Genomic DNA, 15,554 nt, shown 5'->3' on the forward strand with positions numbered 1-15,554 from the left:
AACAGGGCCTTCATAGGGAAGGCATCCCATAGCTATTATTCTATAAATATTCAAGATGCTAACTGGCAATGATTTCCACCTGGGAGGCTTTGGAGAAGGTAGGAGAGGGCTTCTTGGGGGTGTAGTTCACACACTTCCATCCTTCACTCTGTCCCTCCTTTGTAACGGTTAAAAGTATTTTCTGTGTCCAAAGCTCAAACCGAAGCACATCAAGGACCAGATCCTTCCCTCTCTTGGAGAGGCACTCTTTCTCCACTGAAAGTCTTTTGTCAGAGCCAGGGCTGCAAGACACCCACCAGCCATAGTTCTCTGAATATTTGGCTGCGAGGAGGAGTGCGGGAAGGCAAGAGATCCCCTTTGTCCAAATGGCAAAAACGGCTCTTGACGCCAGATGACCTTTCACAGAATCCCTACCCGGGCAGAGTCTCTTTCTTCACCCACTCCCTGGTTCTTCCCCCTTCGCTCTCCTTTCTCCACCGGGGATGTTTGGGGAGAAACCTCCAGATTCACAGCAAAGGAGGGAGGTTGAGAGACAGGGAGGTGGAAGGTTTGGCTGAAAAGAAGGGCCTGCTGGCCTTGGAACTTGTCTCCGGATGACAAAAGGCATCCAAGGCAAAGACTTCTGCCCAGCTGGCAGGCAAGCCAGCAATGCACAAAAATAACACAACGGTTATGGGTTGCAGGTGGCTGCGCATGCTTTGTGACTGAAGGTGAAATGTGACTCCTTCCAGCCTCCTGCTCCAGCGATGCTCCTGTCTTCATGCCTTTGTTCCCCAGTCAATCCAAAGACACCACTAAGCCATGTGTTTCGATTGCTGAGCACCAGCAGGGAAACTGCAGAGGGTCAAAGGGGCTGCATCCAGACCGCTGTCTGGAGTTGGTGGCAAGGAGAATAGAAAGTCCTTCTCACAACAGCTTCTCTACTGACACAGACATAAGAGTCGTGCCACCAAATCCTGCACTAACTCCCCCGTCAGATGCATGGGACTTTTGAACAGTCCCCCTGTGCAAATTTTAATATGTGTACCATTGTTAAACATATAAACTTCAACTGGGACTTAAAACTGTGATGGGCTTTGCAATAAGCAGCTATAGTTGGCCCTGCAGAACCCAGAAGGTGACACATTTGTGCACCTCCAGTGGAATCCTAAATGCTACCCTACAAGGTTTCTTTTTCCACTGGATTGTGCATAGCGCATGTTCCGTAGTGTCCTTCGGGTTTTCTGCCGGGGAGAAAGAGGCATCCTTGACCCTCCCTGGTGCGTGGCCTCTGTCAGGCTGAACTCATTAATGCCTCCAATGACTTGGATTTATTCCGTACAAACTGTCCCAGGCCCTTCCCTTGGGCAAGTGGAAAGCCTGGCCAGGTTTTGTAGGGTGTTTTCTTTTTCCCCCCAAGCAGAGACCAGCTCAAATATTTGGCTCTGGTTGAAGGCCTAATGTTGAAGAAGAGCTTTCATTGTAGCCTGCAAGCAATTCCTCTGCCTTAATTTATAGCCTGAATTGAGAAAGCTGCCTTGCAATGCGGGCTGGCCAGAGCAATGCAACTCTTTTGCAGCCGCGGTGATGTTTTAATCCACACTTTGACACCCGGATGGTAGAAGAAGCAATCCGGTTGCAGATTATTATGAAAGGCCAACTGAAAGGGAAAACCCTCCAAAAAGGGATGAGAAAAGCCCTCCTTTTAAAGACCTTTGAGAGATGCAGGATGGGTAATATTAGGCTAAATTAAGGGTTTGCCAAGTATGGGAGAATAGGGGAACAATGATAACGATGATGGTTTTCATTTGTATGCTGCCTTTCTCCCAGGAGGGGACCCAAGGGGGCTCACAGATAGAAAAGCATTTTAAAAATTCAATAAAAGTCAAAACAATTAAAATCACCCACAAACAATAAACACTAACACACACCCCACAAATTACTTGGAAGGCTGAATCACTCAATTTTTGCCCCCAAATGCCCTCCTAGGGGAAGCGAAGAACATTTTCATGGTGTTTTTACTTCCTAGGCTGCATCCAGACTGCAGAAATAATGCCGCTTGACACCACTTTTATTGCCATGGGTCAATGCTATGGGTCTATGGGATTTGTAACTTGTAGTGGCACCAGAGCTGTCTCACAGAGAAGGGTAAATCTCTCACAAAACTACAAATCCCATTACTGCATTAGTGCTACAGTGCAGATGCATCCATAGTCACTACTTGGTGTTTGTTTTTTAAGGCTTCCTTTGGGCTTAAAACACCCCAGATGTTGCAAAAATGTGCCCATAAATGACCTCCATACGTTCAAGACACCATTTTGGGACAAACAAATTCTTATAGCTGTGTGCCTTCAAGTCATTTCTGACCTATGGAGATCCTATGGCAACCCTACCATAGGGTTTTCTTGGCAGGATTTTCCAGAGGAGGTTTGCGATTGACTTCCCAGAGGCTGAGAGAGTGTGACTTGCGTAAGGTCGGCCAGTGGGTTTCATGGCTCAGCTAGGGAAGTGCGAGAAGTGAAGTTTAATGGCCAAGCTGGGAATCAAACCCTGGTTTCTTAGAGTTGTAGTCCAATGCTCAAACCACTACACCATGAGAAAAAAAAACTTCTGGAGGGTCCTGCGGGGTCAAGGGATCTGCATTGGCCATTTTTCTGTGGCTGGCAAAAGATGGCACAACAAGGCAAGAGTGGAGAAGAAGGGCACAGAACAAGTAGCTCTCTGCGTTCCAGAGCCTCCTTCCGAACCCAACGGAGTCAGCTTTGCAAACATTAAAGAATGTTCTGTATGCAGAAAAGTCTGACAACACGAAGAGACTTCTTAATTGCTCGTTTTGTGCCTTGCCGTCCAATGGCCCGCGATGGCCTCTAAGTGGCCACTTGTTGAGTGCCGTCCAGAACAAGGACGAACAAAATACCGCTTTGTTTGCATCCAAGCCCAGGCTTTGCTCAGGGAGACAAAGAATGTCGCCCGATTGTGGAAGAAACAGCAATCTGCAAAGGAATAAACGGGAGGTGAGACCATGGTGAGGCTCTCAGGGTAGGATTAGAATCCAAGACAGGTCTAGGGAGTGAGTTGCCATGCAAACTGCCATGCATTGTTGTTGCTCTTGCAACTCTGGCTGCATCCACACTGCAGAAATGATCCATCTTGACACTGTTTTAACACATCATTTAAAATTCACAATTTAAAAATCATCCAGAAAGCCTGGCAGAAAAGACCGGTCTTTAAAGCTCTTTTAAATTCGGAGAGCGTATTCGGCTGTTGAATCTCTTTCCTCCTTCCTGAAACTTGTGGAATCTGCTTTTTACGTTGCAAACAAGGACGTCAGAGTATACAAACTTGGCCATTGCCCAGTACAGTATATTTGTCTCTATTTATGTATTTATTAATATTTTAGAAATGCAAGCAAGGCTAGGGAGACTTGGATGCGGCAGCCCTGGGGCAAAGGCACAGCTTTGAACTGGCACCGAAGGAAGACATTATTTAATTGCGTATTCCCAGCGAGCGTGTTGTTGCGTGACATTTCGGCGCTTGGCTTCTCTGACTGTACTTATAAAAAAGCCAGGCTGAGACAGGCCAGGCTGAACCCCCCTTTTTCTGTTGTGTCTCCTATTCAGATTTCTCGTTACAATGGTGAAAAAGGCCCTTGAGCGATCAATTGCTTTCTGTGCTTTTTTTATGGGGAGCGCAAGGCAGATCAGGACTGAGTCAGATGAAGAAATAATCAGACGAACGAGGATCTTCGCACGTGCCGCAAACAATGTGGAAGGCTTTGTTTCATCATGATAGGGCCCTTCTAATGATAACAGATTTGCAATCAACTCCAGCTTTGCGTGAGATATCGAAGATATCACAGATGCTATTTTGCATCCACACCGCAGAAATAATATGGTTTGAAACCACTTTAACCGCCATGTTTTTTACTTCTGTCTTTTTAAAATTATTGTTAGCTGCCTTGAATCCCATTGTGGGATAATATAGATAAATAAAATAAATGGCTCCATACTAAAGAATTTTGGAGTTGTAGTTTGTTGTGGTTCTGGCGCTGGACTACGTCTCAGGAGACCAGGGTTCGAATCCCTGCTCTGCCATGGAAACCCACTGGGTGACCTTGGGCAAGTCACACTGTCTCGCCTTCAGAGAATGGTAATAACAAACTATTTCTGAGCAAAACTTGCCATGAAAACCTCATGATAAGATAGGGTTGCCATAAGCAGGAAACAACTTGAAGGCACACAAAAGGATCAGATAAACTGTGACTGTCGTCTTTTAGACATATCATGAGAAGACATGACTCACTGGAAAAGACAATAAAGCTTGGCAAAGTGGAAGGAAGTAGGAAAAGAGGACAGTGACATTCCAGATGTGGATGGACTCAGTCAAGGACTCAGTCGCAACAGCGAAACCACCCAAAATCAGAATCCATATCATTAAAGTGTGGTATATATCAGCAAAGTGAAGGGAGCATTGCCTCTTGGCCCATGCCATGTACTCCCCCCATTGCAAAATGGAGGCTGGTCGACCCCCTGCCAATGGGGCTGTGAATCCGCTTCAGGTTTCAGTCCAAACTTTAAAGGAGCTTTATCCAAAGGGATGAAACCACTTCCCCCAAAACAGGTTCAGCACCTTGGACAGCTCTTTTAAAGTCAGCTACCTTTGGAGATGCTAAGCCCCAGCTCCATTTCTTTCCCAGAATGCTCTGGGGGAGAGGGACTTCCTTACCCTCATAAGACTCTGGATTTCTCTATGAAAGAAAAGCTGTGACCTTTTTTTTCCAGGTTTCTTTTGGGTTTTCTTTATTTCCATCGCCTTTCCCGCTTCATTTCTGTCTGTTTTCCTCTCCTTCCTTTCTTCCTTCGGCTAAAAAATAGGATAAAAGAGCAGCAAGTGTCTCCCGTGGTTTGCAATGTTTTATGTCAGGCGGACAGGAGCAGAGAAGTCAGCTGACCGGCCGGCCGGGGGTCTCAGGTGTAGCCGACCAGGCGAGGGGTGCTGGGGAAGGTTTTGCGCATGCCCATGCACTTCTCCTTGTCGATGAAGAGGGAGTTGGCCTTCACCAGCAGATCGTGCTCCAGCTTGGCTTTGTTGAAGATCAGCAGCTGGAGGGTGTCCTGAGCTTCGCGCAAACGCAGCTTCAGGCTCTGGAGCGTGTCGTCAATGGTGAAAACCTCATTGACCAGCCTGCAATCGAAGAGAGCAAAACACAGCAGCTGAGAAAGTGACTTTGCAAAAGCAATTCTGTCCCTTTATTAACTGACCAAGGACTTTATCACACGGGGGGAAATCAGAGGTTTAAAGAGTTTTTATCCCGAGAAAGTTGTACGATCGCAGTGAAGATTTTCACACCAGGTCCTTCCTAGGCACCAGTCCAATCCATGCACCTGAGACTTAAGTCTACAAAAGCTTGTGCTACAACTCCACTGGGTGACTTTGGGAAAGTCACACGCTCTCAGCCTCAGAGGAAGGCAAAGGCAACTCTTGCCAAGAAAACCCTTAGGGTCACTATCATTCAAAACACACTGCAGAAATAATCCAGTTTGAGACCACTTTAACTGCCCTGGCTCAATGCTGGGGAATTCAGGGTTTTGGGAGACATTTAGCCTTCTCTGTCAGAGAGCTCTGGTGCCACAAAAACCTACAAATCCCAGGATTCCTTAGCATTGAGCAAGGCAGTTAAAGTGGTCTCAAACCGGATTATTTCTGCAGTGTGTTTTGGACCTGTAAGTCAGAAACAACTTGAAGGCACAGGACAACAACAACAACCAGTTTTATAGCAGCTGGAAGAGGGCAGAAGATAAGGGTTTGTTTTGTTGTTGTTTCAAAAAACCGACTCATTGGAATAAAAATATCAGTGTTCATGCACAGAGTAAAGAGAATTCAATCTAAGGCTGGCTTTTGGATCTCTGTTGGAGCTCTTTGCCAACTGAGGAGAGATCCAGAGAATCAAAGCTTGCAGGCTCTGATATAAAAATCACTTTGATCTTCTGCCAAAACCCGTAAACGCCTCCGGCTAAAGAGATGGTATCTTCCCTCCCACCCACTGAGACATTAATACAGGTGTACTTGGAAAAGATGAGTCAACTCTTCGGGGTCCTTCCAAATGACTGGGTTGAGGGGGAACAGCTTCTCCTTTAACACTAAAATTAAGTGTTGGTTAACATACACCAAAAGCCAGCAGGGTGTAGGCTTTGAGTGTTGGATTATGACTCTGGAGACCTGGGTTCGGATCCTGTCTCAGCCATGTCAACCTGCTGGGTGATCTTGGGCAAGTCACACTCTCTCAGCCTCAGGGGATGGCAATGGAAAACCTTCTCTGAGCCAGGAAAACCCCATGATAGCTTCGCCTTAGGGACGCCATAAGTTAGAAATGACTTGAAGGCACACACCACCACCAACAAACACGCACCAAAACCATCTATGCCTTCTCTGTCGAGTGACATTTTATAAGCAGGTAAGCAACTATTAATTCCACATTTAGGGGAGGAAAGAGAGACAGGAGACTCACTCACTTGAACTGGGGTATGTCGCGGCATAACTCCATATTGGGTCTCCATGTTCTGGCTTCCAAACGGGTTTGGGCCACCTTGAGCGGACACTCCTTGGCCAAAATGGCTCTCTCCAGCAACATTATTGTGTTTTCAGTCTGAAAGATCTCTTGAAGTGTCTGAAAAGGGCAAGAAGAGACAAGAAAAGAGAGGGGGGAAAGGTTATTTTCCTTTGTCCTTTTTAACAAAACTTGCTGCCTGTTTGATATGACTTCTGCTGCTCTCCTCTATGGCCCACTCTCATACAAACTTTGCCTTTCATAGAAATGTTTTGGAAAGATGTATGTGGAACAAGTCTGAAACAGGATGGAAAATTATCTGCCAACAGGAACCCATTGTCACGGCCGTCCCTTTTGTCCCAGAAAAGTCACATCTGAGTTTTGTTCCGACGTTTGCTTCCTGCATTTCGAATATTTCGAATCCAGGGAAACAGGTCCTTTGCACTTTCTCTGTGTGGTTTTCTAACAGAGTGGATTTTATCTCTCAGTTGATTTTATCTCTCGGTTTCCGTCCACTCTCGCACTCTGCTCCCGGCAGCAGAATAATTTAAACCAAGAGTCGTTCCGATTGGGGAAATAAAAATATGAATAAATAAAGGAGTGGGTGGCAGGCATCCCATCTTCGCTCTCGGATGGAGGTGAACTGGCATAAACTGCTAAGGATGCCAGAGGGCAAATTTGTACTCATTTTTTGGAAAGAGAAGGGGTGTATGTTTGAATGCTTTGGCAGCCATGTAACCAACCTACAGCCAACCTCTCTTTCTCTCTCTGTCTCTCTCCACCCTTCCCTCCCTCTTTCGTCTCTGTTTTTCTCATTTGCTTTCTGATTCTTGGAATATGGCCACAATATATGATGTAGGATGGAGTAACACGATCCCCTGCCAATCCATGGCTCCTCTTTCCAATGATGTGACTTTTATTTCAGTCCAATCTGTAACCAAAGGCAGACGCTTTCTGCCAAGGCTGACCATGCTTACCTGGGAGGATTGCAAGGTATTTTCCCCCTTGAAATCATTATGAGACTTTTAACATGGGGAAAAAGAAGCAAGGCTGCAGCCAAAAACATGGACCGGCTTTTATTTATGTATTTAATTTTTATCCTGCCTTTCTCCCAAAAAGGGGCCCAAGGCGGCTCACAATATAAAAACACATTAAACCAATAATGCTAAACACATACACATACACACACACACCAAAATTTAAAACTCACAAAGGTTAAAAATAATTTAAGGTGTCTAAAAATAATAGCAACCGTAAAATCACATCTATTCTAACTCTCTCACTTGAGGTAAAAGACAAAATTGACTGGTTGCTTTGGAGTATTGTGAGTTTCTCCTCTCTGTATGTATATATTTCTTAAGAGTTAGAGCATCATAGTGCACCTGTGAAATAGCGAAATAGCACTTTTGCACTGAAATCCTGTTTCATTATTTCACTGATGCATTATGGCCCTAAAAACAACACCAGATTACATTAAAAAATAAGATGGGAATACACACACACCCTCATCAAACCACAGCTTTAAAAGCTTTCTAGATAGTAGTAATAAAAGTATACGTATTTACTTATATCCCACCCTTTCTCCAAAACTGGGACGCAGGGCAGCTAGATAGGATCCAAGAAGTCACTATGTCCAGCAATATGTTCCCCCTGCAAGGTGCTCATGCATCTTAAAAGCAGTCTGGAAGAGGTCTGTTTAGTGCTGATGCACCATTTGTGACCTCATACATATATGGCAGACTTATAATGACATATATATATATATATATATATATATATATATATATATATATGGGGCAGACTTATAGTGGCATATATATGACACATATATGGCAGACTTATAGTGACATTCCCAGGCGGAAGAATCCACAGGGCCACTGTGTTTGGCTGAAGAATCAGCTCCCATTCTGACAACCCAGTCCTACCTTGGCCAGCTGGGCTTGCAGCTGGTTCTTTGAATCTGCTATTTCCGAGATGCGGGAATCGAAAGCCAAGTTAGTGTCGGTCCACTGCCTCCACATGTCATCCGATGTGATCTCCAGAGTATGATCTGCTTCCTTGCAAAGGGTGGCAGTGTTGGCCCGTGCATTTTGGGAATAGCGGATGTTGTCGTCGCTAAACTTGGCCCATGTTTCAGGAACGGAGACTCTGGAAGGTGAGAAGAATCGGGCTACTGATGAAACCTATGTCATGAATCCTGTTGACTTTCTCTTTTCCCTTTCATCTTGACTTATAACTCTTCCTTTTAAAACATGCATAATTTATATTTTCAGGTCCTCCATTGCAACTCTATGGTCAACACCTGCCAGAGGAGAATCATGCTGGAGGACTTACAAATGCCTAGAGAAGTGTTTTCTCTAGGAACCTTTAGGTTCTCCAGCACAACTCTATGGTCAACTTCTGGCAGAGTTGGGCTGGAAGACCTAGAAATTCCTAGAGAGAACATATTAATCAAAACTGTAAATAATCAGATCTGCAAAGTCAAAGCTGCGGATGTGGAGGGCCAACTGTAAAATCAAAAACAGATGATAAAATGTAACACTATAAAATGCTAAAATGGTATGCTAACATACTAAAACAAACGCCTTATCGGTCACTACACAGCCTTGACCGCTCCAGGTTTGTTTTCTCCATCCCTCTTGTGTTTCAATGCCTATATCTTTGAACTCCTCCTCCTGGCCTCACACTGAGGTTGCTTTGGAGCACAGTACACACACTTGCACAAATATTCAGATTTTACGCTCAAAACTAGGGCAAAGCAGTTGAATGTTCAAAATAATACCTTGGAAATTTGGGAAGTTGACTTTCCAGTTAAACGGGGTCTCTATAATATTTGGAAATTTTCTTTAGCATTTGTTTCTTATTTCCTCTATATAGTTGATTACTCTAGCTGTTCCAAGCAAGGATGCTGGCACTTACGTTCCATCAATTTTCTCCACTCCGTGGTAGTAGTTAATGCTGTCCGAAGTGTTCCTCAGGTTGTAGCATTTCTCATCAATAAAGTGGGCTGAGCTTTTGTCGCCAAGGTCCCGCTCCAGGGCATGTTGGGCATCTCTGTTAATGCTGTCAGAAAGGGCAAAAGACCTCTGTCATTCAAAGCATATTTTCAATATATAGCATAGGCAACAGAAGAGAGGAGAAAGCAGCAAGTAATATTTTGCAAATATGTGAACTGAGGCTGAAAGTTTAGCAAAATGTCACTACAATGGACCAAACTTCTTCACAAAGAGTCCCTTCATTGTCCATGGATATGCATCTACACTACACAATTGATAGCATTTTTATACCACATTAACTGCCATGTCTCCATCCTATGGAAGCCTGAGATTTATACTTTGGTGAGGTGCTTAGACGTCTCTGCCAGAAAGCCCTAGAGCCATAGTTCAGGGGACTACAATACAAACATCTGCCACCCAAACTACAAATCCTAGGTTTCCATAGATCAGAGCCATTATAGTTAAAGCGGAATCAAACTTGTATTATTATGCAGTGTGGATACACATCCACCTATATCGCACAATTCTCCAGAACTAGGACTCCAGGAAGTTTGCAAGAAACACAAAAACAGGTACAGATGGATAAAAATTATAAAGTCAACACATCTTGCTCTCACACTTTTGCAAGCCCTTTGGGGTTCCATGCCAGGAAAGAAGGGGGGACAGGAATTAAATAATTAAACAACTTAAACAAATTATAATATCCAAGCACTACATTTTAAACATATTGATCAGAGGTGTATCCAGACTGCATAAATTAGAGTACTTTGATGCCACTTTAACTGTCGCACCTCCCACTTACAGAATTGTGGGTGTTTGTAGTTTGGCGTGGTACTTTGAATCTTCTAGTGCATTCACCCAAATGGCAACATTACAGAGGATTTGAGTTATATCATGAAATTATAAATCCCAGGATACCATCCAGAAGTGGTATCAAAGTGGTATAACTGTGCAAGGCGCATGCACTTTGAAAATATTGCACCAATCTGCTAATATTAAAAATTAGAAATAATCTATTTTAACAAAAACTTAACATGCAATCTGTTGCTAAAAGCCTTGAAGGTCTTTGGAAAAACAACCTAAGCCTAGTTTCTTGTGGCAGAGAGTTCCAAAGGCTAAGAACTCTCTTCCATTGAATTGCTTTTAGTGGAATGATAATTGGAGTCTAAAAGGGAGCTTGCATAATGCTGTTTCGTCTTGCCAGTAAACCCTTCTTCACCTGTTGAATTTGTGCCTGCTGCTAATGTCAGAAGACAATTGCCAGCAAAGGGGAGAAACAACAATGCTTGCCTTTTAAGGCCTTTGCGGATCTTTTCCAGCTCCTTCCTCTGAAATCTGGGTGTGATTTCCTGGGTAATGTTATGAATCCTAAACACATTCCAGCTGGCTGGCAATAAGGCTGAAAGTCTTCCCAAATTTCATTCTCCTGGGCAAGAATGAATAATTTCACCATTTTGATCCTCACTGTGAGAACCGCCGTCCAAAACTGCAGTTTTTTGAATGCAATTCACACAGTTTGGGACTTAATTCCGTAAACGACGGACACAATTTACCCAACCAGTTTCATCTCAAAAAGCATTGCATTCCCTTGAAAGCTTACTTTATTTGTTGATCAATTTTTTCCGCAAGCTTTCTCATCTTCTCTTGGCAGGCGCGGATCACGTCCGTTTCCTACAAGCGAAGGAAGAACGGCATTCTTTGGTTGTCTTAATTTTTAAATTGAAAATTGCTTTTTTAATTGGCATATATTGTTTTATATATTACATTTTATATTTCCTCATTTGTTGATGTGTTTCCTCGTCAACGATGTTGTATCTGTTTCTTCTTTTTAATTGTTTGATAGAGTTGGCAGTCTGATTCAACAAAGATTTACTTACTTACTTACTTACTTTGTGGAATTATTGTAGTATATTAATAATAACCTTTTTTGTAAGCTTTTACTTATGCCTTCCTATACCCATGTATCTGTTGTTGTTGTTGTAAACCACACAAAGTAAGACCATTCCCTCCATAAAAGTCCTGCCTCATGAAATTGCCCTTCGATCCTGAAATTTCAACTGTAGCAGCTACTTAAAACTTCGAGTATTTAGAAATCACAAACTCTGTTTCATGCCCCAAATTAGTAAAAAATAATGTGTATAAAATTACGCATTCAGGCAAATATGTATCAGGTGCATACAAAACGTAAATCATGCTTCGACATGGGTCCCATCTCCAAGAGATCTCACTATGTGTACATGCAAATATGCCAAAATCTGGGGGGGGGGGATCCAAAATCCAAAACGCCTCTGGTCCCGAGCATTTTGGATAAAGGAGACTCAGCCTGTTTGTAAATCCTACACTTCAGCGGATTTACTCTACTTGTGATTAGCAATTTGCTTTAGCAATTTGCAATTTCCAGGCCCTTTTTTAAATGGAGCCAAACAGGTTCACGGCCATTTCCCACAACTGAAACGTCCTCCCTTTTTATTACTATAATTAATTTGAATTTAGGTTCAGATTGGTCTTTCGACATGAAAAGATGCAAACCAAGTCTCCCACTTGTTCCAAAACTTCCAGTCCACTTCCTTAGGGAAGAAATGAATTTGAAGAAGACGCAGTCTATCCAAGGCATAGCCCAATGACTAATTTTGTCTGTCTCCGAAAAGCCATTTCCTAAAGCCCAGAGATACCTGTATTAGGTTCTTTTCCACATCATCGTGGACCAAGTCGATCCCCATCCGTTTCTCCCGGTTGTATAAGCATTCCAAGGCTACCTGCAAAAGGAAAAGTAGACTTGAGTTTCTGAAAGCTCATGCTGCCAGCTTCTTTCGGTTAGCTTCAAAGGTGCTACAAGATCTTTCTACATATTGATTCTACAGACCAGTGGTTTCCAAACTTTGGTCCTCCAGATGACTTGGACTTCATTTCCTATCTTTCCTGACTATTGGTTAAGTTGGCTGGGGCTTCTGGAAGCTGAGGTCCAATGCAAATGGAGGAGCAAAGGTGGGGAGCCACTGCTATAGACTAACACAGCTAGATCTTTGAATTTTACCCTCTTTGGTTTGCTCCTGTTCTTGTTGTGTGGCATGGTTTCCGACTCATGGCAATCCTAAGCCGAACCTATCATTGGGTTTTCATGGCAAGATTTATTCAGAGGAGGCTTGCCATGGCCTTCCTTTGAGGCTGAGAGTATGACTTGCCCAAAGGTCACCAGTGGGTTTCTATGGTTGAATTGGGATTTGAACCCTTGTCTACAGAGTCATAGTCCAATACTCAAACCATGACACCCCACCGGATTTAGCCAAGCCACTTCTATTGTCCATCTGTCGGGGATGACTTTGATTGTGAGTTCTTGCATGGCACTGGACTGGATGGCCATTGTGGTCTCTTCCAACTCCACGATTCTATGATTTTCTATCCCATGAGAGGCTGCAACCCAAATTAGTACCAAGGAGACCCACCTGCAGGGGTCCCTGGGCCTCATCCGCAGCACACTCCAGGCGCCGTTTGGCCGTGTCCAGCGCTCGGGTCTCAGTCAGCAACCGCTCCAGCTCATAGGACAACTCCGACCTCCAGAAGTCAATGTCCGCTAGCCTCTGCCCGATATTCTTCCCCGAATCCTCCTGCTGCTGGCGGGTCAACTGGTCCTTATCCTGGATCAGTCGCGTTGAGTCGGCGTTGAGCCGCCCGGCCCAGTGCCGATAAGCCTCCGACCCTTTGATGGCGTTGGCATTGGCTTTGTACCAGTCATGGGGGCTGTAGCGGGCGTAGAGGGATGGCCGCACCGAGGGGAGGATGGTGGGCGGCCGCAGGGGGGCACAGAGGCGTCCGCCAGCCTCATCGCTTGGCCGGAAGGAGGAGACTTTGTAGAACAAGCTGGGTCTCCATGAGTTCAGGTAGCGGTAGCCGGGCAGGTAGTAAGCCTGGTAGCTATCGTGGCTCAAGCTTGTAGGGGCCACCTCCGGGAGGATGCAGCTCTTCCGGGGTCCGCAGTAGGTCGCTGTCTGGGTAGTGCCCAGGTACTCCATCTAAAGTGGGCACCCAGCCTTCTCTCGCCAAGCCAGGCTCAAGAAAGCGAGGCAGCTGCCATTTTGAGGGGGGTTCACCAAAACCAGATTTCCTCCTTTTGCAGCTGCTGCCTGACTGCAGTGTCTGTGACTGGCTGATGTTGTCACAAAAGATGAGGAGGAGGGCATCATGGCCCCTGTGAAGGAGAGGGCTTGGGATAAACACAAATGGAAATGGACATCCCAGGCGTTCCGGGTTTAGAGATAGGAAAAAGGGCTGCCTCAGAGAAGGAGATGCCTAGTTCTTTTTAGAAACCAGTAAGGAAGAGGAAGAAGGTATATGGGTCCACATTTGCTGGGGTTAAGGGAGAAGGAACCTGTGAAGGTGGAATGAATGCAGTTAAAAAACAAACACTATTCTTTTTACCAAAAAGAACACCAGTCTAGGAATCTCCAGGTCCTCCAGTGCAACTCTATGGTCAACATCTGGCAGAAGTAGAGCCATGCTGGAGGACCTACAGATGCCTAGAGAAGTGCTTTCCCTAGGAACCTCTAGGCTCCATCACAACTCTATGGTCTATGTCTGCCAGAGGCTGACCATAGAGCCATGCTGGAAGACCTACAGATGCCTAGAGAGGTATTTTCCCTAGGAACCTCTAGGCTCTCCAGCCTGAGCTCAATATTTGCTAATTATTAGGGATACGTGATAATAATTTAGGGCTTTATAATATATATACATATATATATATATATATTTCAAGAAATAAATTAAGAATTACAATTTTAATTATACTAATTATTATTATTTTTATCACAAGGGGAAAAAATTAAAATTGCATTTTTCCTTGCAAGCAGCAATTTATTATATCATTGTATACTATATCATATTATAATATTTTATAATATTGTATAATATTATATATATATATATAGCAAGACAAAAAAGATATGTGATAATTTAGGGATATATATATATATGTAGATATATATTTCAAGAAATAAATTAAGAATTACAATTTTATTATTATTATTATTATTATTGTTGTCACAAGGGAAAAAAATTAAAATTGCATTTTTCCTTGCAAGCAGCAATTTATTATATCATTGTATACTATATCATATAATAATAGATTATTATTATAATATTATTATAATATTCTAGAAAAAGAAAAAATAAGAATTACAATTTTGTCACAGGAATATCATATAATATATTATTATATTATTGTATAATATTCTATATAATATATAATATAGCAAGACGAAGAAAGGCATGCGTGATAATAATTTAAGGCTTTATATTTAATATATATATATATATATATATATACACATTATATATACATATATAAATACATATTTTATATATATATACACATATATATTATCACAAGAAAAAAATTAAAATTGCAAGCAGCAATTATATTATTGTATACTATATTATATGATAATATATTATTACATTATTCTATATTATATATATATATATATGTATGTATAGAATAATAAAATGTAGCAAGACGAAAGAAAGGGATACATGATAATAACTTAGGGCTTTATATTTTATATATATATATATATATATATATATATCTACACACCTTTTATATATTTTTCAAGACAAAAATAAGAATTACAATTTTGTGAGGAGAAAAGAAATTAAAACTGCACTTTTTCTTTGCGAGAAGCAATTATCCTGTTATTATAATAATATTATATTATAATAATTATATTATTATATTTTATAATCATATTAGAGAGAGAGAGAGAGCAAGACGAAAGAAAGGGATATGTGATAATAACGCAGGGCTCTTTCCCCCACCAAAGTAACGTGTGAACGAAAAACGCGTGTCACAGCAGCACTCCCCGTGAGTGAGGAGATTTGGGCCAGCCAATAGGAAACGCCGCGTGAAGCCACGTGACGCGCGCCGCTCCCTTCTTTCCCCTTCATTAGGTTTTCCCGCCTCCCTCACGAACGCGCACCGCTTTGGGAACGCGCATGCGCGGCGGCTCAGGCGCTCGCTTTTGTCATTCCACTCGCTG

At 43.0% G+C, this 15,554-nt stretch overlaps 1 protein-coding gene across 2 annotated transcripts; it reads right to left on the minus strand.

Annotated features, from left to right (window-relative positions):
- Positions 1 to 4,946: 4,946 nt before the first annotated feature.
- Positions 4,947 to 15,379, minus strand: TEKT5 (tektin 5). Of its 2 annotated transcripts, XM_089540348.1 has the most exons (8): positions 15,334 to 15,379; positions 12,966 to 13,888; positions 12,195 to 12,278; positions 11,123 to 11,193; positions 9,446 to 9,589; positions 8,452 to 8,674; positions 6,492 to 6,646; positions 4,947 to 5,163 (listed from the first exon to the last, which is right to left on the minus strand). In XM_089540348.1, exons 2-8 carry the CDS (start codon positions 13,530 to 13,532, stop codon positions 4,947 to 4,949), a joined length of 1,461 nt encoding a protein of 486 aa, XP_089396474.1. In that variant the 5' UTR covers positions 13,533 to 13,888; positions 15,334 to 15,379. The 2 variants fall into 2 exon arrangements, with proteins under 2 accessions (XP_089396474.1, XP_089396473.1); XM_089540347.1 differs by lacking the exon at positions 15,334 to 15,379 and having other exon boundaries at positions 12,966 to 13,948.
- Between the last annotated feature and the right edge of the window lie 175 nt (positions 15,380 to 15,554).

This window comes from Sceloporus occidentalis, unplaced genomic scaffold (genome assembly GCF_023333645.1).
Source record: "Sceloporus occidentalis isolate IW3139 unplaced genomic scaffold, rSceOcc1.0.p SCAF_10, whole genome shotgun sequence".
In the NCBI taxonomy this organism is placed as follows: domain Eukaryota; kingdom Metazoa; phylum Chordata; class Lepidosauria; order Squamata; family Phrynosomatidae; genus Sceloporus; species Sceloporus occidentalis.